General features: G+C 32.8%; 4 protein-coding genes across 5 annotated transcripts; 2 read left to right on the plus strand and 2 right to left on the minus strand.

Annotated features, from left to right (window-relative positions):
- The first annotated feature begins 557 nt into the window (after window positions 1-557).
- On the plus strand, window positions 558-4297 carry LOC107408745 (uncharacterized). 2 transcript variants are annotated; one of them, XM_016016164.4, is made up of 10 exons: window positions 558-826; window positions 1476-1560; window positions 2329-2403; window positions 2495-2531; window positions 2652-2735; window positions 2843-2903; window positions 3011-3117; window positions 3434-3499; window positions 3745-3879; window positions 4007-4297. In XM_016016164.4, exons 1-9 carry the CDS (start codon window positions 748-750, stop codon window positions 3832-3834), a joined length of 684 nt encoding a protein of 227 aa, XP_015871650.2. In that variant the 5' UTR covers window positions 558-747; the 3' UTR covers window positions 3835-3879; window positions 4007-4297. The 2 variants fall into 2 exon arrangements, with proteins under 2 accessions (XP_015871650.2, XP_015871643.2); XM_016016157.4 differs by having other exon boundaries at window positions 561-826; window positions 4028-4297.
- Window positions 4298-5901: 1604 nt separating this feature from the next.
- Window positions 5902-7732, minus strand: LOC107408831 (deSI-like protein At4g17486). Its single transcript, XM_016016256.4, has 3 exons — window positions 7320-7732; window positions 6530-6817; window positions 5902-6416 (listed from the first exon to the last, which is right to left on the minus strand). Exons 1-3 carry the CDS (start codon window positions 7450-7452, stop codon window positions 6163-6165), a joined length of 675 nt encoding a protein of 224 aa, XP_015871742.1. The 5' UTR covers window positions 7453-7732; the 3' UTR covers window positions 5902-6162.
- Window positions 7733-15822: 8090 nt separating this feature from the next.
- LOC107408811 (uncharacterized protein At2g39795, mitochondrial) lies at window positions 15823-17591 on the plus strand. The gene is made up of 3 exons (XM_016016234.4): window positions 15823-16147; window positions 16598-16920; window positions 17181-17591. Exons 1-3 carry the CDS (start codon window positions 15893-15895, stop codon window positions 17341-17343), a joined length of 741 nt encoding a protein of 246 aa, XP_015871720.3. The 5' UTR covers window positions 15823-15892; the 3' UTR covers window positions 17344-17591.
- A 2866-nt stretch (window positions 17592-20457) lies between these two features.
- On the minus strand, window positions 20458-21981 carry LOC107408857 (zinc finger protein 1). The gene has a single exon (XM_016016287.4). It carries the CDS (start codon window positions 21691-21693, stop codon window positions 20761-20763), a length of 933 nt encoding a protein of 310 aa, XP_015871773.2. The 5' UTR covers window positions 21694-21981; the 3' UTR covers window positions 20458-20760.
- Window positions 21982-25365: the final 3384 nt, after the last annotated feature.

Below are 25365 nucleotides of genomic sequence, written 5' to 3' on the forward strand. Positions count from 1 at the left end.
ATCATATTTTTCATATACAATGCCAAACGATATTAGCATGAAGAGAGCGCTTCTTCTATGTTGAAAGATTAAAAATAATAATAATAATAATTTTTTTTTTAAATGTACTTTTGTTTTTTGGGTTTTAATATATCCTTGTGGATGGTTATTGTTTCATAATTTGAACAATAATTATAATCTTTCATAATTTGAACAATAATTATAATCGTTCTTATTTTAATATTTACAAATTAAACATTTTAAATGTAATTAACTTTTGGATAAAAACAATCTAATTAAAATTTCAAAGAATAAAGGCAAATTCAACACAAAACTCGTTTAAGATCTAACTAGCTAAGTGCCAACTCTCTCAAAATATTATTTTATTAATTACTTTTTACTCTTTATTTTTTCAGTAATTATTATTATTATTATTTTTTTCGTAATAAAAAAAAAACCATATATTTATTTATTTATTTTAAATATGGAAACAATAAGTGAAAACCAAACCATATAAAGTGGTAGAACTAGTAGAATACAAACCATTTTTTAACTTTCCTAGTTTTCTTTTAACTACGCCGCCCAGGCCACAGCCCCATATACCATACCCAACAGTACATATACGCTCACCACGTCATCGCTTTCCTTCCCCATCTCTCTCTCTCTCTCTCTCTCTATTCTCTTTCTGAAACCTGAGATTCTCTCTCTAGGAAATTTTGGTTACAGCTCTCGTTCTACGAGAGCTCGGTCGCTCGTGCCCTGAAGAAGATGAAGCGGTCTGCCTCCAGAAAAACGGGTCAACCTAATTCCACTGTTAATTCTTCGGCGGCCGATCTTTTTCGTTCCGGTCTATATGCGGATCTTCTTCTTTTTCAATTTCGCTTAATTCTCCTGAAATCTTTTTTCTTTTCCTTTTTTTTTAATTTTGTACTGCTTATGTGTTTCTATTATACTTTTACTTAATGATCTTGGAAAAAAAATTAATGAGGCATTAATAAAAATAGATCGGGTTTTAATTTTGGAGTTTAGACTTTGCATTGCTTAAATTTCTCTGATTGTCTTTAGTTTATATACAAATCTTTTTCCTTGAAATCTTTTTTAAAATTTGGAAATTGGGTTGAATTGATTATCCTGAGGTGGCCAATCTCCAAAAAAGATGAATAATTGAAGTGGCAAATCAATTTCCGAGGCATGCAATTGATTGTTTCTTTATGCAAAAACAAATTTTTTAAAAAGAATAAATAATAGATGAAATTTTGATCGGTATTCGGGATTCTGTCAATATGTTTGAAATTAATTACAAATTAATCAGTAATTTATTACCTTGCATTATATGCCAGAAACATAATTCTGGCTTGGAGTTGTTCGGTTTTCTTATTTTGTGGAAAGTTCAGGCATATTCATCAATTATGGGCGTGGAATTTATTTTCTAAGCTGTAATTCAATTAGTATTTCTTTTATTCAATGGTTTTAACTCTTCCAATCCTATTTGACAGCCTCCAGTAAAGCAAATACGAAAGAGTTGGAAAGGATTGATAACTTGTTTTATTCATATGCAAATGGGTCTTCTGGTATGATCGAGTAAGTATATTAAATTTCATGGATTTTAGTCATTGCTTATTGGATTGTCTAAATTATTGTATGCATGTGTAATAGCTCCCGTTTTATTCATTCTCCAGTCAAATCAAATTGGTTTATTTTGAACGAAACTATAAAATCTCTTAAATTTCAGCTATGACTACATAAATAATATTTGGCTACTATTTCTTTTCTTTTTTTTTTTTTTTTTTTTTGGTTTTTTTTGGGTGCAAATTCAGTACAATGACTACATAAATCTGAATGCATTTAGTCTTAGTGATGTGTTGTTGTCCCATTGAAATTGAACAGGTAGGAAAGGTCGTGATATCGATTCATTAAATTTTCCTAAATAGATTACGCCGAGTCATTAATTCCTTTGACTGATGATAACATGTTAATGAAGCTTATCTTCTTGTTGCATATTTAATCGTGGCTTCAAGATAACAATTTAGAGGCTTTTTAAAATCTTTGTACTATGAGTACTTGTGGTGACATGTAGTTGAGAAGTGCTATATGCTTTTTAGTTTCTCCGACATAGTGGTTTTAAATACTATCCTGCATGGTGTGTCAAAGATATACACATTTCATATATCAGATTTTGGAGAATAAATTTTCCTATTTTATAAAGGATACCAAATGGGTAAAAGAAAAAGAAATAATCTTTCTAATATTTTGTGCTTCTAACTCTACTTATTTATGTTTTTGTGATACTAGCTTAATGCATGGTGGAACATATCAATAACATTACGTCGTAATTTTATTTTTGAGCAGTCCAGAAGGAATTGAAGCTCTTTGTTCAGACTTGGAAGTGGATCATACTGATGTGAGGATCTTGATGCTGGCATGGTAAGTTACAGTTGGTGTTTTTTCATACCTTACGTCCTTAACTTTTAGCTATTAAGTTTATATGTTGAGCTAATGAAACTGCATATGCCAGGAAAATGAAAGCTGAAAAACAGGGATACTTTACCCTGGTAAGGGTTTTTTCCATTTTCGTATTGATTTGTAGGTTTCTGGGTATACTACATGATTTACTCTCTGGCACTTGTTTATTTTATTTATTGAAATGGCTCTATCAACTTTATATTTTTTAGGAAGAGTGGCGGAGAGGCCTTAAAGCATTAAGGGCTGACACGGTAAATAAATTAAAGAAGGCACTTCCAGAGCTAGAGAAAGAGGTACAGCACTTGGATTTGGCTTCGTTTTTTAGCTTTATGTCAATTGATGCATATGATGGAAAAGGTTATTAAAGCTGACTTTTTCTTCTTATATATGTTGTGAAAAGGTCAGGAGGCCATCGAACTTTGTGGATTTCTATGCCTTTGGATTCCGATATTGCTTAACAGGTATAATGTTGTTTTGGCTAGTAGTTTGATCTTGAACATACCTTTTTTCTTTGCTTTAAAAGTTTATACATGTGCTACTTTTAACTTTATGTAATTTATTTTTTCAGAGGAGAAACAGAAGAGCATAGATATAGAAAGCATCTGTCAATTATTAAATATTGTTCTAGGATCCAATTTCCGGTCACAGGTTGACTTTTTTGTTGAGTACTTGAAGGTGAGAGGCTGCATTTGTATTATTTTCTTAGAAATAGCATTTATCATCGTTCCATCTCCTTTCTGGTCTGTCATTCTGCTTAGGGGTTGGCATTGTATAACCTACACGTGAACTCCAGTGAAATTTTAATGGAAGGTGGAAATTAGTTTGGCAAGTGAAATTTTGGAAAAAAGTTAAACGGGTATACTTCTTACTTTGTACTGGAAAGTGTGAACGATGCCGTAGGTTCCGTCCTGACCCACATAATTACATCAAATGGAAAGAGGGAACTAACTAATTTTACATAGGATCTTATATACTTGTTTTTGGAATGCAGACTCAGAATGATTACAAGGTCATAAACATGGATCAGTGGATGGGATTTTACCGGTTTTGCAATGAGGTATGGCTTTCAAGTTTGTTGCCTATGTTTTTTTTTTTCTAAGCTAATGTTAAGCTAATCTTCCTATCTAGTACTAGCAAACCTCGCCGAATGCAGCTTAACATGTTCGTCACAGTATAATTTATGAATAAATTGTGCTGCTATCAGAGAAGAAAGTATATAGAGCTTTGTGGTGCAATTAGTGGTATTCCATGTTTTAAATTACCTGATCTAGCTCTGAACTTTACCAATCAATGTTTGGGCAGATAAGTTTTCCAGGTCTTAGTAATTATGATCCTCAACTCGCTTGGCCTCTGATCCTGGACAATTTCGTAGAATGGATGCGGGAGAAATAATTTTTGGTCAACTTAATTCTCTGATGTAGACCATATTATATCATAGTAAGTACTCCTCAAGTCCTTGTTTTCCCGAATATCAGCCACAAGGCTATGGGGAAAGATGTAGACATTGTATTATTCGTGCAGTTTCCACAAGGCTTCATGCTTCTTTTCTTTTTCACTTATGCAGTTGCTGTTGATCTATTTGCAGGGCTACAAAACTACATACATCAAATGTCCAAGGAATCTTCTTCGTCTTCTTCTTCTTCTTTTTTATAAATTTTTTGGTGTTTTTGTTCCCTCTTTCCATCCCAATATGAAGTCTTCCTCAAAATTCTCTCATCCATGGAAATTTCATCTTTGTGCTCTAAATATGTTTGAGAAAGTCTTGATGCATACTATAATTTATATTTCTTGCGGCTTTCATAATTTAACACCATGGATACTCTCTTGTTATATACAAAATTATTTGAGCTACCAATCCTTCTGCCCCTGTGAACTTAAATTCTTTTGTCCTTTGCTTTTTTTTTTTTTTGGGGGGTACTTCATTAAGCACACTAAAAAACACAACAAAATCATACGAAGAATAATGTCCAGATTCATCCTCCCTCACAATATTCCGAAAGAGAGGAGGAAGTAAGACATTTGAAATCTCCCCAAAATAACAAGATTTTCTTGCCCACGAAGCCAAAAAATGAGCCACTTGATTTCCAGATTGAAGAACCCAGTGAAACAAACATGACTTAAAAGAGTTTGACAGAAAAATTACATCATTGACATGATAATGACATTGTCAGTGGACTCTACTGGAGCTTAGCTGTTTGTAACAGTGTTATTTTATTTTATTTTATTTTTTTGCTATGCCCCCTGGCATCCCCTTCCCCCACCCCCAGAACTCGAACCCAGCTTCCACTGGCCGGGCTGTGGACTGCTAGCCACCGATCTCCCACGCGAGTCGTAACAGTGTTATTTTTATGCAACTGAAAAGCATTCTTTAAAATGGATGGATATTTATATGCCTGTGGGGGAAAACTGAAACTTTGATTTCTAGTTTCTCTAATTCCTCTACCTCAGGGTATATACTCGTACCGATAGTTAAAATATCAACTACTGAAAGGTGTCAGCTGGTTTCTATTTTTCATTTTTAGTTCATAATCAAATTGGTCAGATAGAAAATAATGGAAATAGTTTTGTGGGTATATTTTATTCCATATGCTACATTTTGCCATAATCAATATGATGTAAACTCTAACTTAAAAACTTTAATTACTCTTCACTCCCTTAATGCCCCGTCACCGTCATCTCTGTTTGATAGCTCCAAGTCTTTTTCTCTCACTATCACAAAGTCTCACTTTTATCCATTCTTTTTCCAATTTATACATAGCCCATTTCTCTCCAAAAGCTCGACAACATGGGGATTCCTTTACAACCCACCAACTCCATATTTTCCATGATTGAGAACTTTCCTCCTTTGAATATGAATGCCCTCGGTAGAATGCAAGAAAAACTGCACAAGTCAATGAAGTAGTTTCATAATTTTTTTGACCCCAACAGCAAAATGTTAAGCAGTACAGTTTGTTAAGCAGCACAGTTAGATAATTAAAGTGACAACAGCCTTGGCGAAAAATGAGATGCACACCTTTTCTTGCAAAACAGCACCGTGATTGATTATTGCTACATTTTGAAAGAACAAATTTTCTTAGTAACAAAAGGAAAGGAACACTTTTCAAATTTTTATTTGCCAGTCATGTCAGCAAAATAAAAAAAAAAAAAATATATATATATATATATATAAAGTAAAAGAACGCGCCGGATGGGTGAATACTCTGTCAATTCAACGTTATTTGCTAGACTGTAAAAACTTCAACTTGAAGAAAACAAACAGCTTTCACTTTTATTATTTGTATGAGCGCTTTTACTTTCTTAGAAGCAATGCTTTAGGACCAATGAGCATCACTGCTGCTGAATCCTTTTCTAACTGATCAGACTTTTGTCCAGAAAAAGAAAAGCAAAAGAGTCTATTTATATTCTTAAAATATATCCAAAGGAATGAAAATTTGCCGTGGAATTTTTTTGATGCTCGGGTACAATAAAACAAAAGAGATGAGACCAAATTGGATACCTTTATGCAGAGACATATCAGTCACTTGCCAAAAAAAAAAAAAAAATAGAAACATGTACAGATATGTGCTGCATTTTTTTATTTTTTTTTTTTCTCTCAAAGATTGATCTTTTAGCATTATAAGACCAAAGAGAACTAAAAAGAAAAAAAAAAATGAAAGAAAATTTATAAAAAGATGAAGAAATTGATTTTGCTTATGTTTGTTTTTGAGCAATTCTCAACCATTAAGATGATGAAGAACCAAGAATCAAAGGAGAAGATGGAGGAAGTGCACGTCTGGTTCTGCTTCTTCCTCTGCGGGTTGTAGTCCCAGAAGGAGAAGATGATGAGGAAGATGAAGAATTTGAACAAGTCAATCCGTTTGATTGGCTTGTTACATTGTTCTTCTCTCCTCCTTCACAAGGCTTATCAACAATTCTGTGATGCCCAATTTTTGTAGAATTTAAAGTCACAGGAAGAACACAATTACACATAAATCCTGCAAAATGCAAATATTTTGTTTTTACTAATTTGAAAGTTTGAACTACTTTATAAAAAATAAAAATAAAAAGTGATACAAGAAATTAAAATGAGCAAAAATGAAGCTATTACCAATTCTGGCAAGCCGATTAACCCAACTTGGAATTGGATTTCCTGTCAATTTAATACATGCATCATCGCAGAAATGGTTGCAGTTTTTGGTGATCAAATTATATGCATTTCCTCTGTATACCTCTGCAAGCTCTTCCATGACAGTTCTTACCTCTGCAGGTCCCATATCCGTTTTCCCAATCAGAATTGTCTTTCTAAATGTAAACCCTTCACACTGTTTTGGTTCGGCTTCAAATATCCCAGTTGTTGGATATTCATGAGCTCCAAAAGCATACTCAACTCCATGAACTGAAATTTTCATCCAATCACAATCATAAATCTCTTCATGGATAGAAAAGACCCAGCAGTAGTATCAAGATTCTATTTTTCATTCAAAACCAACAATAAATAATAAAAACCCAGAAAGAAGATTTTGAAAAATGGAAAAAAAATTCCTCCAAACCATGGATCCCAAATCACAGATCATCTACAATCCATGGTTCAAACATATTAATTATTTCTTTGGTTTTGCCTATTCTCACCAATCAAAGAATAAAAGAACTATCTATATGGTATTTGAAGCTGGAATCTACTCCTTTTGCAGTTGACCAAACTCATGACCAAAATCCAGTAAACGAAGATTGACAAAGAAAGAAACCAATTAGAAATCCATTGAGAGGATTATTAAGCAAATTTAGAGATAGATCTAAGATTCAACTTTACAAAACTAGAAAAGGAAAAAAAAAAAAAAAAAGATAAATGGGTACAGACAAGATCAGAGGAAAATGAACAGTAGTAGAACTCTTCTAACCTTGTACTCCAGAATGGTAAACTCCAAGGCCAAGCCAGTAGGCATATCCATTAATGGGTGTCAGGTCGTAGACATTGAGGTACACTGGTACAGATCCCACATCTTCATTGATGCAAGATTTTCTGCAAAGCATTATGGACTTACTTCATTTAGATGCCTTATTGCTTTGCAATCTAAAAGCTGTCCTTTTCAAGCTACGTATCAAACTAGTTCAATTCATACGATACAGGATCACATTAGAAAATTCCATTTTAAAAGAAAAAATAAAAAAGTTTATATAACTTGAACTGATTTGGTTGGTAATTTTTCAAATATATGAAGGGAATGAGAATCTTCTTCCAATGGGTTCCACCGGCGGCACTCAGCCAGATAGTGCCGCACTGTATACTTTCTTTTCTTTTCTTTTTTGTTTTCTTTTTTGGTATAAAAAGGGTAGTGGTTGTTGGGGGTGTGTCTATATGAATTTTGGGTTTTGTAAATAATTGGTCTTGGATTTAGTTGGAATTACAGGAATGATTGAGATTGGTTAACAGTCTGACTCTCTCTGTAAGCTGGGATTTAAATCCCATTTAAAAATTTGAAAATTTTTTTTTTTTTTTTTTGGGAGAAAGTAACGTACACTAATTATGGTACATAGTGGGGGTATCATATTTTTTAATTGTGATCTGTAATTAGTGGGATTATTTTTTTATTTATTAATTTAAAAGGAAATATTATGATTTGAACAGGTGAGAACGTGTTCCTAAACTAAATCAGATTTTTATTGTACTAAAAGTAACATCCCAGTCTAGAAAGTTGAAAGTAGCTTGACTCTTTTTTTTTTTGGCTTGGAAAAACGCTTAAACAGAGCAAGTAGACCGTAAACAAACAGCAAAAGAAAGATAAGCAACTATTTCTTTTGTTAAAAAAAATAGTAATAATAGAATTATTAGAAACATTTGCTACATAGAGTAAATTGAAGGCAAATGCAAATTGTATCCCATACGAATTCCATACATAGGACACCTAAAAACAGTAAAACTTGATTGAAATGCAAGACTGATGTAATTTGAGCTTGATTATATTAAATTTGATCTAATCAAATAAGATTGGTTTACATAATCTAATCCAGTCCAACAAGTCTTCTATGTGTTTAGCCTTAAGCTTTAATGAAACATGCTCACAGAGTTTTGTTTTATACGATTTTCTTTCTCATCATTTTGTCACACGGCAGCTATCAGATTTCCTCTTTTTTTTTTTTTTTTCTTTTTTTTTTCCTTTTATTTTCTGTTGAATTCCATTTTGTTGTATATTGATTAAGAGTTGGTAACATGACGTATTTACAAAGACCATTTGTATGTATCACATTCTACTTAAAAATTTTAATCAGGAAAAAAGAAAAAAACATTCTACTTAAAATAAACATGCATCACAATTAATTTTTGGATAATAAGACTTTAGTACATAACAAATATATTTATATTGTCATTAAGCAAATAAAAAAAAAGAAGTCATCACAATTAGTTTAGTATGCAATTACTTTTAATTCCTTTTATAATTTATATATTAAAATATTCTAGTGTATTTCTATAAACAAATGAGATAGATTTTAGTTTGAATCAATATTGAAAAACTGTAGAAATAAAGAGAACCTCAATAATTATAGCAAAAGATTTTTTTATTTTAAATTAATAATTTAACATATTTTTTAATTGATCTAAACAAAAATGAATTTTCTCCTAAAAATAAAACATTTTCCCATTTTCTTATAACCCTTATATATTGCTTCCAGATTCCAAAACAGGTACTAGTGATTGGTTTTGTTGTAAAAGGGTTTTCGATTTTAGCCCCTTAAACTTTATAATTAAATAGAACCCAAAGTTCCCTTCTATTCTTTGATTCTTTTCCTTCCCTCCAAACATAATCTCTCTCATTCAATGGACTTATTTCCAAGTTTTTGGTGGATTGTAACTTACAAAGAGATAATGACAATATATACTATCACCACTACTACATATTAATTCATCATCATGTACTATTATTATTACAACTAATGCTAACAATTCATAAAATATGTGTATATATATATAATTATTGTATCGTCTATTTCTTTTGTTTGTTACAAGAGATTTCTCATCAGTTATCCTCCTTTTATGTATCTCCTCTTTCACACTTATTGTCAATTATAATGTCAAATGTATGCTCTTCAAGATAAGCACTTTTTTTCTTTCTTCATTAGCCTGTTCTCGAAAAAAATAAAAAAATAAAAACCATTAGCAATGATAACTAATTTTGCAAATTTAATTTATTTTTTCTTAGGCCTCTACCTCTCCATGTATAACGAGTTTAATAAATTCAGTTCAAACCTTTGTTGGGCTTCCAAATAACCCCACTGGTAAAAGTGATACTCACCCCATCAGCCCCAAATATCATGGAGCTAAATATGTGAGAAGAATTTCATCTGGGCCGTTGGCCCAAATCACTATTCCACGATGTGGGTTGAGACATTAGATGACACAGAGTATTCTTGCATCGTTTTTTTTTTTTTTTTGGGGTTAATTATTCTTGCATCGTTCGACGGAAAGATTTTATAATATATTATAAAATATCATAATCAATATTTGTTGGTTCATCAATTTAAAATCTGTTGTTCAATTCAATCAGCTGCCATATTAATTGAAGTCCCTTAAATCAATTTGTTTTGATTATATGTCTTTTACAACTTTTGTTATATAAATTACTCTTGGAGATGTAGTTAAATATAAAATAAAATACATAAATGCAAAGTAATTAACTGTAAATAAGTAAAATTCTAAGAAAGCAACTGTTTTCAAACTGTATTGGCTAAGTGCCATATTAACATATCATAAAAAGACAGAAGAAAAAATACACACACACACATTTTTATATGTAAATAAATAAAATTTCAAAATATCATGTGGGGAAAAAAGTAGCTTAAAAAATACTTGAACTATTATTAACAATCTTTTTGATAGATTATGTTGTGAAATTGGAATAGATAACATAACAAATTTTCTCAATTAAAATTTTAAAAATAAAATTAGACCATGTACGTCTAAACTATGGTATCTGTTGGATTTTTAGAACAAAAAACACAGTAAAAATGAAAGAGAAATAAGCTTAAACTGGTGTGGTTACTTTACCCTCATTTATTGTGGACATAATATATACCCACAAGTTTTCAGAAACAGTAAGCCACCTAATTTTCACCCACTACTGCGGTAATCATATTGCCAAAAGATAAGGCATACTTTGGCTACCTAATACAGCAGTGCTTTTATCAAAAACTGAAAGTACAGTAACTAATCATTACAAAGCAACTTATGACAGCAACAAAAGTGACATTATACTAACACTCCTCCTTGTCACTTTTGCTGGAAACACTAAGATCATTTCTTAATGTTTCAAACTTGTTTCTTGGCAAAGCTTTGGTCAAAATATCAGCAAGGTGGACCTCAGAACTGCAATGAACCAGCTTCACTTCACCATTTCTTTCAACTTCTCTCACAGCATGATATTTGACTGGAATATGATTTGTTCTTCTATGTTGACCTGGATTTTTAGCAATGGAAATTGCAGACTTGTTATCACAGTATATTGTGGTAGCTTCTTCTTGCCTCTCATTTAAATCAACAAGTAACTTCCTTAGCCATAAAGCTTGATTTGAAGCAGCTACAGCAACAATATATTCAGCTTCAGCTGTGGATTGAGCACCTGAATCCTGTTTTTGTGAGCTCCATGAAAAAAGACCTGAACCAAGAGAAAATAAGTACCCTGAAGTACTTTTTGAATCCTCCATGCTTCCAGCCCAATCACTATCAACATAACCCATCAACTTGCCTTCTTCTTGCTTCAAAAACAAAACACCATAGTCTATGGTGCCTCTAATGTTCCTTAGCACTCTTTTAGCTGCAGAATAATGCATATGTGATGGAGCATGCATAAATCTGGAAAGTAAACTCACAGAAAGCATAATGTTACGTCTAGAAGTATATAAATACAGCAAACTTCCAATAAGGCTTCTATAGGTTGAAACTTCAATCTTGGCAGCACCATCTTCAAGTTCAAATTTTTGATTGTAAACTATTGGAGTGTCAACTGGATTACACTTCTCCATGTCAAACTTTTTGAGTAGTTCCACAGCATACTTCTTTTGGGATAAGAAAATGCCATGACTAAATTGATATATCTCCATGCCAAGAAAGTAGTTCACCACTCTTAAATCTGACATTTCAAACACCTTTTGCATTTCAGATTTAAACTCCAACACACTTTGTGAATCTCCTCCTATAACGAACAAGTCATCAACATATAGAGAAACAATCAATTTTTCATTATTTGAACCTGACTTCACGTACAAAGTAGGCTCATTCTCACTTCTTTTAAATCTTTTTCCAACAAGGTGTGAGTCAATTCTGCTATACCAAGCTCTGGGAGCTTGTTTCAAGTCATAAAGAGCCTTATGCAATTTATAAACCTTGTCGTCCTTTCCTTGAACAACAAAGCTTTCAGGTTGTTCAACATATACTTCTTCCTACAGGTAACCATTTAGAAATGCAGATTTCACATCTAAATGATAAACTTTCCAGCCTTTTTGAGCGGTAAGTGCTAGTAGAAATTTGATTGTTTCATGTTTTGTAACTGGTGCAAACGTATCTCCATAATCAATACCAGGTTGCTGCACATAACCTTTAACTACTAATCTTATTTTATGCTTATTTATTGTACCATCAGCATTGACCTTGATCCTAAAGATCCATTTCACTCCAATGACCTTTTTGCCTTGGGGGTTTGTTTACCAATTCCCAAGTTTTGTTTTTTCTTATCATATTGATTTCCGTTTTCATGGCCTCTCTCCATCTCTCAAACTGATTTTTGTCATTGAAAGTAATTGTATCACACAATGCTAGGTTGCATCTTTCATATTCATTAGTTAAGGGTCTTGTACCTCGAACATCGGACAGAGATCTTATAGCTCAGACATTGGACAGGGATCTTGTATCTCGGACATCGGACAGGGGTCTTGTATCTCAAACATCGGACAGTGGTCTTATAGCTCGGACATCGGACAGGAGTCTTGTATCTCGGACATTGGACAGGGATCTTGTATCTCGGACATCGGACAGGGGTCTTATAGCTCGCCATCGGACAGGAGTCTTGTATCTCGGACATCGGACAGCGATCTTGTATCTCAGACATCGGACAGGGGTCTTATAGCTTGGATATCGGACAGGGATCTTGTATCTCAAATATTATATAGGTGTCTTGTATCTCAGACACTTTTCTTGGATGCATCAGTGAAAGCTCTTGTACCTCGGATGCTTATCTCGGATGCATCAGTCAGAGGTCTTGTACCTCGGATGCTTATCTCGGATGCATCAGTCGGAGGTCTTGTACCTCATATGCTTTTCTCATTTACATCAGTCAATGATCTTGTACCTTGAATTCTAACAGCATCTTCATCATTTGAATCATTCTCATCCTGAATGTCGTCATGTTCTTAGGGAAAATTCTTTTCTGAGGCTTGAACTTCACTCTTTTTCCAATTCCAAATAGCAGCTTCATCAACTTTAACATTCCTACTAATAATTAGCTTGTTAGTTTTCAAATGATATACTCTGTACCCTTTTGTATTGCTGCTGTAACCAACAAAAATTCCCATCTAAGCTTTTTGATCCAATTTGTCCCTCGTAATTTCAGGAACATGCGTATAACAAATGCTCCCAAATATCTTCAAATGCTCCACAGTAGGCTTGACCCCATACCACACCTCATATGGAGTTTTAAACTCCAATGCTTTAGTTGGTAATCTATTTAGCAAATACACTGAGGTATTTACTGCTTCAGTCCAAAACTTCTTTGGTAATTGCTTCTCAACCAACAAGCATCTACATATCTCCATAATAGTCTTGCTCTTCCTCTCACTAACCTCATTTTGCTGACGAGTATAGGGAGAGGTCAGCTAATGTTTAATTCCAGCTTCTTTGCATTGCAACTCAAACTTTTGAGCTGTATATTCAGTCCCATTATCAGATCGTATCACCTTAATGCTACATTTTGCTTGATTTTCTACCATGGCTTTAAAGCTGGTGAAAATTTCAGCAACTTCAGATTTTTGTTTCAGAATATACACCCAACACATTCTGGAGAAATCATCCATAAAAGTGAGAAAATATCTACTACCGTTGATAGAATTCTCACTCATAGGTCCACATACATCACTATGAATTAATTGAAGCTTTTCAGAGGCTTTCCAAGCTCCTTTCGAAGGGAATGGCAGCCTTTGTTGCTTACCAAACTGATAAACTTCACACACTTCCAGGTTTTTGCTAACAGTAGGCATATTCTCCACCAATTTCTTTTCATGCATTAGATTCAATGAGTCATAGTTAAAATGACTAAGTCTTTTATGCCACAACTTAGATTCATCACTAATTTTGGCATAAAAAACATTATTTCCCTTCTTGTTCCACTCTACCACAAAGCTTTTATCTTTCATTCCAAAATTTAGAATTTCACTTCCATGTTGATCATATATTATGCAAAACTTATCTTGAAAATTCAAAGAATATCCATTTTCAAGCATTTGTCCCACACTTAACAAGTTTTGATTAATTTTGGGTACATATAACACATTTGAAATGAGTTTAGTACCTGTTAAAGTTTCCATAGCCACTTCTCCTTTGCCTTGAACTTGAATAAAATCTCTATTTCCTATTTGGACTTTGGAAACAAAGCTTCTATCCAAGGTCTTGAAGAGATCAGTATCATGAATCATATGTGTGCAGCCACTATCCACCAACCAAGCTTCTTTACTGCCGTTTTCTACATAACATGTAGCAACAAACAGCCTTTCCTCACTTTGTTGTGCTTCATCAGCAACTTGTACTTAGTATGCTTGTTGCACTGGTCCTCCTTTGTTTTTGCAAATTTTTTCAATATGTCCCAGTTGTTTGCAAACTCTATATTGAATGGCCTAAACCAACAATATTTTTCAGGATGGTTGCCCTTTTTGCAATAAGAGCACTTCATAAACTTCTTTCTTTCACCTTCTCTGCTTGTATCAGCACCATGTTTTCCTTTGACATTACTTCCTCCACCTTACTGCTTCCTTTGATTATTGTTTGCTGGAGCCTTACCTTTTTGTAATGCTAAAAAAGCACTTTCTGAGGTTTCTTCTTGTTTTATAGATCTTCTTTGTTCAGTTACTTGTAAAGCATTAACAAGCTCTGACAAAGAAATATGATCCAGGTCTTTTGACTCCTCCAAGGATGAGATCTTTGCTTCGAACTTTTCTGGTAAGCTTACCAGCACTTTCCACCACTCTTCTATCTCCTAGCTCCTCTCCAAGAATTCTGATCTGGTTTACTACCTTCATAAGTCTGTCAATGAAGTTTTTTATCAACTCAAAATCCTTCATTCTTAAAGTTTCGAACTCCCTCCTTAAGTTTAATACTTGCATTTGTCTTGTTCTTGCACTTCCCTATAACTCTTCTTTTAGCTTGTCTCAGACCTCTTTAGCTGTAGTGCAAGCCAAAATTCTGGTGAACATCACTTTTGAAATACCAGAATGTAAGACAGATAAAGCCTTAAACTTTTTAGCAACCTCCTCACTATGTTGTTTTATTTGAGCGATAGTAGGATTTATTGTCAAATGGAGAGAATTTCTTTCGGTCTCTACTACTTCCCACAAATTAAAAGCTTGAAGGTAAGCTTTCATTTTTATAAACCACATGGCATAATTTTCTCCAGAAAATATAGGAGGCGATGGAGCAGAAAAATGAGTTGAAGCCATTAAAAAAGGAAGGAAAGGTAGAAGGAAGGTTTCTGTATTTTTTGCTATTTCACTCACAGCCCCACTAAGATCATTAGAGCTCTGATACTATTTGTTGGATTTTTAGAACAAAAAATACAGCAAAAACGAAAGAGAAAGAAGTTTAAACTGGTGTGGTTACTTCACCCTCGATCATTATAGACATAACATATACCCACAAGTTTTTAGAAACAGTAAACTGCCTAATTTTCACCTACTACTGCGGTAATCATATTGCCAAAAGACAAGCTATACTTTGGCTACCTAATACAGTAGTGTTTTTATCAAAAATTGAAAGTACAATAACTAATTATTACAAATTAACTTATGATAGCAACAAAAATAACATTACACTAACAGTATCTTATGCTTTGTACCTTAACTTTTAAGAAATATTATATTACATCCTAAAACATGTTTAAATACCAATTAGGCGCTTCTCATTTAATTATAAATCAAAAAACAAAAGTCACGTTCCCAGTTTAAGTTTTAAAAAAAAAAATGCAATTGTCTATTTATTTGATTTTCTTTTTTTTTTTTCAAATGTAATAAACTTTTTTATTTTTTTATTTGAAGTGTTAAATTTAATAAACTTCGGCTTCATCTTCATTGACATTCACCAGATGAGAGGATTTTTAATCAAAATTTGAGATTAGGATTTAATAAGGGGCAAAAATGGAAATGCACAGAGCCAGCAATTGAGATCCGTTGTCTTCTTGTTTCCCTTCTCTAAACCCTGTCTCTCTCGCTTGGCTCGAAAATGGCACGCTTAGTCCGGTGTTTGAGAGAAACCCTAATTTCACCATTTTCACCTTCTTGCTCAGTTTGCAGAGTCCAACCCTTTATGGAATCTGCTGTGGAAAAGCCCCTCTCCTTTGTAAATCCTAAACTCTCATCCCCTCATTTCACCAGAACTTACATCTCCGAAATGCGCAAATCCGCCTTCGACGGTAACATTCTTAGACTCCTTCGCAACGAAATCCAGTACGAACTCGACCGCGCTCCTCCCTACCAGGTTCCTACTTTCAATCCCCTCTCTGTTTTATTTATTTATTTATTTATTTATTTTTTAATTGAAAATGGTTAGGATTATGTTTGAGAATTTGCAAATATTGAAGAATTTCTATTGGTAGCTTAATATGTTGGTTAGTTTAGGGAGATGGGTTTTGTGAAAAAGTTTGTACCTTTGTGACACTTACATTTTTATGGTGCTTGGAAAGTAGTGGTTTCAGAGGGTATTTCTCAACTAATATTTAGGGAGTAATTTTATATATATATATATATATATATACATATATATATATATACACACACACCTTTTCAAATTAAGATTATTCTGTTATTCTGTTAGACTTAGGAATTCTAGGAAAGTGGTTTTGTAGGAAACATTTTTGCATAAGCATATTGGGGGGTCAATGTTTATTCCCATGTTTTAATTATATATCCTTTTTCATCTTTGTAACAGCCAGTTACAAAATTTAATTCATTTACAGTTGATGAACGGCCTGGAGAGCAATGGATTAGCTTGAAAAGAAAATATGGAGAGAATGAGGACATAAAACTCGAAGCCACCATGTTTGATGGAGCTATTACTGGACCAAACTCTGCTGGTGGTGTTGGAGATCATGTCCTTCACATCACCATGATTGTCAATATCTCCAAGAAAGAAGGTGGTAATGTCTTGGAGATCATGTGCTCAGTTTGGCCAGATAGTATAGAGATTGACAAGCTTTACGTTAAAAAACGTGATAACATGCCACCTCAGCCATATGCGGGTCCTGAATTCAAGTATGTTAGTTTTGTTAGTTTTACTGCTTTCATTGTTACTTTGTAATTGAAATGATTTAAAACAAGTTAAAAATTGGATGGCATATTGTGTAAACCTGATTGATCAAAAATATTTGACTCATACTGTAGTAAACAAGATTACTCTGCTTCTCCATGATTCTCTGTTTGATGGTCTGAAAATAGTTTCATCGTCTTTGCTCTCTAATATTGTGCATACACCGAGGAATTTATAATTGGTTTTTGTGGTTTCTTGTGTACAGGGAGTTGGATGATGAATTGCAAGATTCACTTTATGAATTCTTGGAAGCCAGGGGCATAACGGATGAACTAGCTTCTTTCTTGCATGAATGCATGAAGAACAAAGATAAAACCGAGTTTATTAAATGGATGGGAACTGTAAAATCTTTCATTGAAAAGAAGTAAAGTGGTTGGCCTTGTTACAATTGGGATGAGGATTAATTGTTAACCCTTGAATGCTTTTAACCTAGTACTAGTGTGCAATTTTTTTGCATTTGCATGATATCTTGATGGATAGCAGTGGAAGTGATTTTTTTTTATTTTTTTACAAGTTAATGAAGGAAAGAATTTGGCATGCTTACCTGCAACTGTTTATGACTATTTATTGGCTGTATTTTACGAAATTGAGAGTGTGAGATAATCAATTCCATTCACTCTCTACAAATTTGATTTGATAGTTATTAGATTCTGGAGAAGGCGTGCATTTTTGCTTGTCTCGTTCGGCATTTGTAAGTATCTTGCAGGCCTACTTTTATCATAGCTGCCATTTATACCCTTTGGTAAATTTAATAGTAGCTAAACTAGTTTGTGAATTAAGTTCTAATGATTTTAAAACCCACTTTTTATGTTTATGTAATTATAAACATGCATATTTGATGTTTAAATCATAATTGATGTTGAAGACTTTGTGCATAGAAAATGTTATTGTACGTCTATTAAATCAAATTTCGTGTCGATTTGAAATAAGTTGAAAAGTTAATGGAAAGGGTCTAGAAATGTGATGTGCTCTAACTATTGGTCTCCAATTTTATAAAGCATTGCTTTATCTATGCACTATGGTACTAGTTAGCTAGCTAGGGTGGTAGTGATCCTCACTTCCAAACTACAGTATTTATGCCTATTTTTGGTGAATAACTACAGTATTTATGTCAATCAATTAATATTGCTTGCTAGACATCCATTTTAGTAAAACCCATGGTACTTAAGGCTCAATTTTTCTGTTCTGCCCATTAGTTTGTCACAATCTATGCTTGAGTTTAAAATTGTTCTCCTGTTTATGTTGGATAAGTTAGCTGGTTTACATCATATTTGTCATTTCTACTACCATCTTTGTTTTCTATGCTAGTCGATTAGAATCGCAAAATTCTAACATGCCAGTATGCGTGTTGGGGTCCAATCTCTTCTAGAAGAAAATAAAGGATTTATTTAGTTTTTATTATTATGATTATTATTATTTATTTTTGCTTTAGAAAATAAAAGAAAAGAAATTAATTAAAGGGGGTTTAGTCAGTTATGTTTCATGGAATTGCTTTTAGTACTGCAAATGATCCGATAGTGGGTTGATTGAAAGGCTCAAAAGAAGTTTAGTCAAGAAAAGATTTGAGTCTTTTGAATGGAACTATACCAGAAACCAACTCTGCTCTGCACATCCTTCACCGTGCTTATAAAATATTTTTTTTTTTGCCAACTAAAATGAATTTGTTATCTATGCAAACAATCTAAGAATCTGAAGAAAAAGGAAAGAAAAGAAGTTGAAGGCTTTCAATAATAAATTGGTGTTCTGCGCAAATTTTTTTTATGTGACATTTTCCCCATCAATTGTCACACAACAGCTGTCATATTTCCATTTTATTATTAATATATATATATATATATATTTTTTTTTTATGTAGCTGTTAATATGACTTGTACAATATAATTTGTATAGATCACGTGCAATATCTACGATTTATTACTGCACCCATTATATTATTAATTTACCCCAGAATTTTTTAATCAGATCCACTAATGTTACACCCAGTTTATTATTTCTATCATTTTTCCCTTTTTTATAAAAAAGATGGATTGCGTTTTGAAATTTATGAGGACGTAGGCAGTAACATCATTACAACTAAGTTCTTATTTTCAGAAGGGTTTTCCATAATCTCTCTCTTTCATTGATATGGACAAATATATACATATAGATTGCCTTTGTATAAATCAAGAAAATCTCCGTTTTAAATACAATATTATAATTCAAAAGAAGACAAATCTTCTTCAATTATCAAATATATCATAATATGATTCTAATAGAGAATACTAAAAGTCTTGGCTTAATTTTTCACCTACTCTCATCAAAATGACAAAGTCCAATTATATCATGCATCTCTTTCAAAAACTAGCAGATTTTTTTTTTTTCCCCCCCCAAAAAAAGCGTTTCTTAATTGGGAGGCGAAATTAAAGGTTGCCAATATTTAATTTAAAAAATGGTAACGAATGAGGCAGTGTAACACAATAAATGGACATCTGAACCGATCCTGCACAGGAGCATGTGGAAAAAACCAAACCAAAAAAAAAAGAAACTTAATTGGTATTTCATTTTCAGGACTGGTGTGGCAAAAGGGTCATCCTAGCAAAACCTCTCTTTTGTTTAATGTGATATTTCCATGATAATTAAGTGTCATAATGACAAAACTTCAGTTACTTTACATCTTAATTCTAGGAGAATTTTGTTCCATTATGACTAATAACCTGATAATGGGATTGTAAACATCAGGTGGATCTGGACCCACCATTCACGAGGGACCCTCCTAGCCAAGCTAAGAGATCTTCTAGGTAAAAAATCAAGATTACCCATAATTTATATAATATAATACTGATCAAATTAAATGATGTGAAAGCATAGCAAAAGGGTCATTATGTGCCTTATTTTCACATGGTTTGCTTCACCTACCTCTTTTGATCACCATTGAGATGGTCTATTACTTTAACTGCAGGTGGGTCAAAGATAATGTCTTTCCTACAATCATGACCATCCAATTCTTATACTTTTGGGGGTCCACATCCAATTAACAATACGAAATGACAATCACAAGCATCCAAATTTTTTTGCCACTCAAAAACATTTGGGATTCATGACATTAACAAAAGAGTCCCCTATTGACATCTGGTGCCCTGTCACATACACATCATCAGCACACACCCTCCCATTCAGAATTTCAAAATTGAGTCCTGTTTGTATTACGACTATCTAAAGTCTTTATTTATTTATTATTTTTTTTTCTCAATTACCATCTATATCTTTTATCCCAAAAAAAAAGAATGAAGAGAAGAAGAATGAACTTCTATTCAAATCTGAAAAAGAGAATTACCAGATCATGTTCTTACACATGCATTTTACAAATATAAAATCTATGTTTTTAACTGTTAAAAAGCTGTGAGCCACTTCCATATGCATTTAAAGAATCTAGGCTGCCTTTTAGGCAAAGATCATCTAAATGCAGGGGAAAATCGATATTCAAAAGAGTGAAGCACAAAGCAAAGTTGTCTGATTCTAATCACTTCCAACTTCCAACTTCCCAACCACACCGTATATGGCATTTTGTTTTTATACGGAACTATTTTGGAATTTAAGACAAACAAGAATTTTCATCAAAAATAAAAATCTCTCAAAATGTGTTCTGTACCCAAAAGAACAATTTACAAGAAGTTGCAACTAGACAATAAGGAAGTAAATCAATTAAAATCACAATTCAAAGTGGAACAAAAAAAAAAAAAAAAAAGAAAAAGAAAAGAAAAGAAAATTTAATTAAAAGAAAAGGAAAAGATAAGGGAGCTTTTTAATTAAAGCTTGAGGGACAAGTCAAGTTTCTGCAATTCATCTTGCTTGGTCTTTGAAAAGCCAACACTATTCCAACAGAACCCTCCTCCAGTTCCTTCAGTCGCCTGTGAAAACTTCCGAGCGGTTTCGAATCTCGCAGCTCCACCAGTGGACGACGAGGAAGATCCTAAGGCCGTTCCCACATGAAGATTCTCCAAAACATGCCGTCCAATTGCAGGTTGCTGATCAATAGGGAATCTGAGCCATCCGTTTCGACCATAAAGATGAGAAGTAGCAACTGTGTTTGTGTTTGGTTGGTAAGCAGGCTTATGAATCATGGAATGCACTTGAATACCAAGAGACTTATTGAAGGAGCCATGCAGTGGCAGAGAAGCTATGCTGGAGTATCTATGGGGTAGAGAAGTTGGAAACCCAAAAGCCGTTGAGGCAATACCAATCTTATGTCCTCTCTTTGCTAGTGTTCTCTCTCGCTTATGAGCATTTTGGTGGCCTCCAAGTGCCTGTGAGCTGTAAAACTTCCTCTGGCAATAGTTGCATGAGAAAACTCTCGGCTCAGTTTCATTACCTTGATGAGGATGAGTATCGGTGTCAGAAGAATTCCTCGATGAATTCGATTCGAAGGAGTCTATGAGATTGAGTTCTGGCTTCGAATCTTCATTGGAGAGGCTTAGATCCAACACAAGATGAGAATTTTTGCTTTCTTCTTGGTGTTTATTGTGATCTTCATGATCACCTTCCTCGGCCTTCTTAACCTTTTCTTCTTCATCTCCATCTCCATCTTGTTCTTGTTGTTCTTCTACTTCTTCTTCCTCTGGTTGATTCCTCTGCTTTTGGATATCCATTGAGACTTGTATGCTTGATGGTTGCAGAGCCTCTGAAACTGAGATGATGCTTGAACTTTCAGAGGGACACGGCTCTGGTAATTGGATCTTCATGTGGGGAAAAATTCCAAAAAAAAACAAAAGATGTGGGAATTTCTCACTTTGTTGGGAACTAAGACCTGGTTTAATAGCAAAGGGTAAAAGGAGGATGAATTTAATTGAATTGGAAATGAATTGTGTGTTGTGGCTATGTAAGGAAGTATATTCCACTATTTAACAGTTACAAAGTCTTAATAAGGCTAGACTTAGGAAATAAGACTATAGATGGGGGGGGGGGAAGAGAGAGAGAGAGAGAGAGAGAGAGAGGGAGTGTGCTTTAAAAGCATTTTGATTGAAACTCATGAGGAACACCATGTAGCTCTTTTCTCTTGCATATACCCCATTGGATATCTTTGCTATAACTTTTGTTTTGTCCTTCTGCTATTGTCTTTATACATTTCTTTTCTTCAGGGCTTTACCACTTTTAGGTATATACACATCATGGATATAACTTATGACATACTAAAAATCCAAGATAAGATAAATCTGCTTTTTGTGGGAGAGATTCCTGAATTATGTAATGTAAGATTGGACTTGTCCTAGAAAAAGGTGTGGTTTAGTAAAACTTACAACCATTTTTGAAGATTTACAAAATCCTTTACAGAAAACTTTCTGTCTTTATCGTCCTCAATATGTATATATTTATAATATATTGGCTTATATATCCATCATACCAACAATGACTTGCTTTCATTTTTCTCCAAATTATTCCCAATTTGTGTACGTACTGCAATTGCACTTTTCTTCTCTATCTTCTTACTTTCTATTTCTTTACTTCTTCTTTTTATAACGCTTTTCCTACACAGATCAAATTCTCAGAAAATTATGCATTAATTAGCCCTTAATAATAGCTTGTGAAAAATTTGAAGATTAATTTATGTATAGAAATTTAATTTCACAAATCAATTACTAGTGTTTATGAAACAATAAAATAGTATAGCCACAATTTTATATTTATTATTATTTGAATACCGGCTAAATTATTGTATTATTTTTATATTTGCCTCCACATTATTTTAGTTTTATTATATATGTCCTTTTTTTAAAAAAAATAAAACAACTGTAATATATAAATTAACTAGTAGCATATGTACATATGCAGTCAACTAAGTATAGGGAACAATTAATAAAAGTTGATGGGAGATCCTGATTCAAGGGGTCGTAATTATGAAGCACTTGGGGGTTTACTTAACAAAAAAGAATACAACTAGGAGGATTATCTATATAGCCATCTTGACCATTAAATAAGTGGGATTAGCTACTCATACTATGCAAATCTGATAGGTATATCACATCCAAAAACCACCTTAACAATATTTTATATTTCTGGGATGTCTCAATCTATAAGCTAACTCTTGTTGTTTACATATCATTTTAAGAATCTTATTACCACCAAAAAAAAAAAAAAAAAAAGCATTTTAAGAATCTGCTACATATAGCTCTTTCTTTCTCAAATAATTTTCTCATTTTGAACCTTAATTTTTATGCTTAATATGTACCAAAGTCTTTACCTCAAAAGCTGCTTTCAAATCATCCATGGTTAACTTTATTTATTTGAATCATTTTGTTTGCTCCGAATCCAAGATGTGAGAATTTAAATTTAATTAATTACTGTGCGAATTGAGTATGTCACTCATTGTTAGAGGTCCACATTTTCAATTCACGGTGAAAGTTGTCAAGTACCACACATAATAAATGACTGTGAGATTCAAGTGAGAATCTGTACTAATTAGTAATCTTAGTGAATTCATGTAATTCAGTACTGATCGGCTCAACATTTTCATGAAAGTAACTCATCTCTATAGCTAATACCCAAACCTTTGAAGCATATCAACTTAATTAATATATATATATATATATAGGGTTATAAAATAGGAGTTTTTTAACAATAATACTATTGGTATCAACTTGTTTATTAATGTTTTGGATGCTAACCATGTGGTGTTATTTCATTAGAATTGGTATGTGTAGTACTATTACTCAAATTTTAAATAAAATAACAGATAAACTTATATTAAAAACCAGAACTAATTAAGAAATGTGATAACATTATATAATTCGATATTCATCCCCGGTTAAAAAATAAAAAAAAAAGGGTCTAGGTCACCATCATTTAGTAGATGCCAACTCAAATCACTGGGCCAACTGGTCTGACTAAAGTTGACAAAAGACCACTAATCTTCCTAATCTATAGACTATCACATTTTCTTTCAAGTCAGAAGTTTCCTGTGGAGACTTAAGAACTCTATGTATATTACCTACATTTTTTTTTTTTTTGGGTTGAAAATACCAAGTATCATCTTCAAATAGTTAATTTCAAATTTAATTAATCGATTATATATAGAGACAGCAAAGCCTAAATATTATTTTTAATTAATTATTTGAACTAAATTATTGCCATTATTTAATTCTAGAAACACTAATTATGTATTGAGGAAGGGATCTAAGAATCCGAACAGGTTTATGCTGTGCATGTAATTCTATATATGTGATCGACAAGAATTTCTTCTTCTTTTTTAATGGTATTGACAAGAAATTTAAAGGAATTAATTAAGCAAATAAGCATATCAATCAATCATTAAACAACATCTACAAGAAGATATATAAAACTTGATACCCCAATCGAATTCGCTGGATTCTTTTGGAGAGCTAGTACATATAGGAGTGAAAAAATAACAAATTGATATTAATTAATTAGAGGTTAATTATTAGTGAGATGCATAGTTAGAAGTTACTATGAAAATTATCATGTAGCTATCTTTTCCCATAGTGTAAGGTACAGTATTTTTTTTATTTTATTTTTTGGGGGGAGGGTACAGTATTTCCTACATGGAATATGGATGCCCTATGCGCGCCTACTTATAATTTTTTTTCAAAAGTATGACATAAGCAATAGTCATCTAAAAGGAAGCTACGCTAATATCACAATTGTCCCATCTATAGATCTTACTAATTTATTTTTTCCACCCATCTTAATGCCTCTTTTGTCATTTGATTTTACCCCGTGTTTCAATTAAATTTTGCAATCATGTCGCATATACATATTTATTTATATATGTAGTATGTATGCAATGTATAGATAATGCACCATCCATGATGTGACTCTTTTTCTTTCTTAGGCCATCGTGGCACCAGTACTACTAATGTTATGCATGGTCAGTTTTTAATTTGGTTAAATCAAGCATGTTTACATATTTACCAAAAAATAAAAAACAAGACGTTTAAATAGCAACTTTGCCAATTCCATTAAATGCATTTAAAATGTAAAAATTTTGACTAGATGTAGCAACTCTTAGTATAAATATCTCTGGTTTGATAAAATTATATTATTAAATAATTTATATTTATATTTAGATATATGTATTTTTTTTATTTTTTTTTTGGGGGAAACATATATGTAGTTGATGATGTAGGTGACATGCAGCAGAACTTGGCACTTGAAGATGTTAGGTAAGGTTCCAAACTTGAGAAAGACAGATCCAATGAAATTTCTTTTGCAATCACAACTTTGAGAAAGTTTAGGAATCTGTTAGACTTAGAGCCAGTAGTATCCATCATCGAGAATATCACTGCCATTGGAATAATTGTTTCAGATAGTAACTTTCCTCCACCTTTTTAATGTTTGTGATTGCATGCCTTAGGAAATAATTCTTTGACATTTGATGGATATATGAGAACCATCTTTCT

Source organism: Ziziphus jujuba, chromosome 1 (assembly GCF_031755915.1).
Source record: "Ziziphus jujuba cultivar Dongzao chromosome 1, ASM3175591v1".
NCBI lineage: Eukaryota > Viridiplantae > Streptophyta > Magnoliopsida > Rosales > Rhamnaceae > Ziziphus > Ziziphus jujuba.

Excerpts from the sequence above, each read along its gene's own strand:
- LOC107408745 (XM_016016164.4), top strand. The coding sequence starts at position 748 with ATGAAGCGGTCTGCCTCCAGAAAAACGGGTCAACCTAATTCCACTGTT. Across the intron at positions 2,404-2,494 it reads AGGATCTTGATGCTGGCATG|GAAAATGAAAGCTGAAAAAC; the intron begins GTAAGTTACAGT and ends TGCATATGCCAG. Across the intron at positions 3,500-3,744 it reads TTTACCGGTTTTGCAATGAG|ATAAGTTTTCCAGGTCTTAG; the intron begins GTATGGCTTTCA and ends ATGTTTGGGCAG.
- LOC107408831 (XM_016016256.4), bottom strand. The coding sequence starts at position 7,452 with ATGCTTTGCAGAAAATCTTGCATCAATGAAGATGTGGGATCTGTACCA. Across the intron at positions 6,818-7,319 it reads TTACCATTCTGGAGTACAAG|TTCATGGAGTTGAGTATGCT; the intron begins GTTAGAAGAGTT and ends TGAAAATTTCAG. Across the intron at positions 6,417-6,529 it reads TAATCGGCTTGCCAGAATTG|GATTTATGTGTAATTGTGTT; the intron begins GTAATAGCTTCA and ends TGCATTTTGCAG.
- LOC107408811 (XM_016016234.4), top strand. The coding sequence starts at position 15,893 with ATGGCACGCTTAGTCCGGTGTTTGAGAGAAACCCTAATTTCACCATTT. Across the intron at positions 16,148-16,597 it reads ACCGCGCTCCTCCCTACCAG|CCAGTTACAAAATTTAATTC; the intron begins GTTCCTACTTTC and ends TCTTTGTAACAG. Across the intron at positions 16,921-17,180 it reads TATGCGGGTCCTGAATTCAA|GGAGTTGGATGATGAATTGC; the intron begins GTATGTTAGTTT and ends TCTTGTGTACAG.
- LOC107408857 (XM_016016287.4), bottom strand. The coding sequence starts at position 21,693 with ATGAAGATCCAATTACCAGAGCCGTGTCCCTCTGAAAGTTCAAGCATC.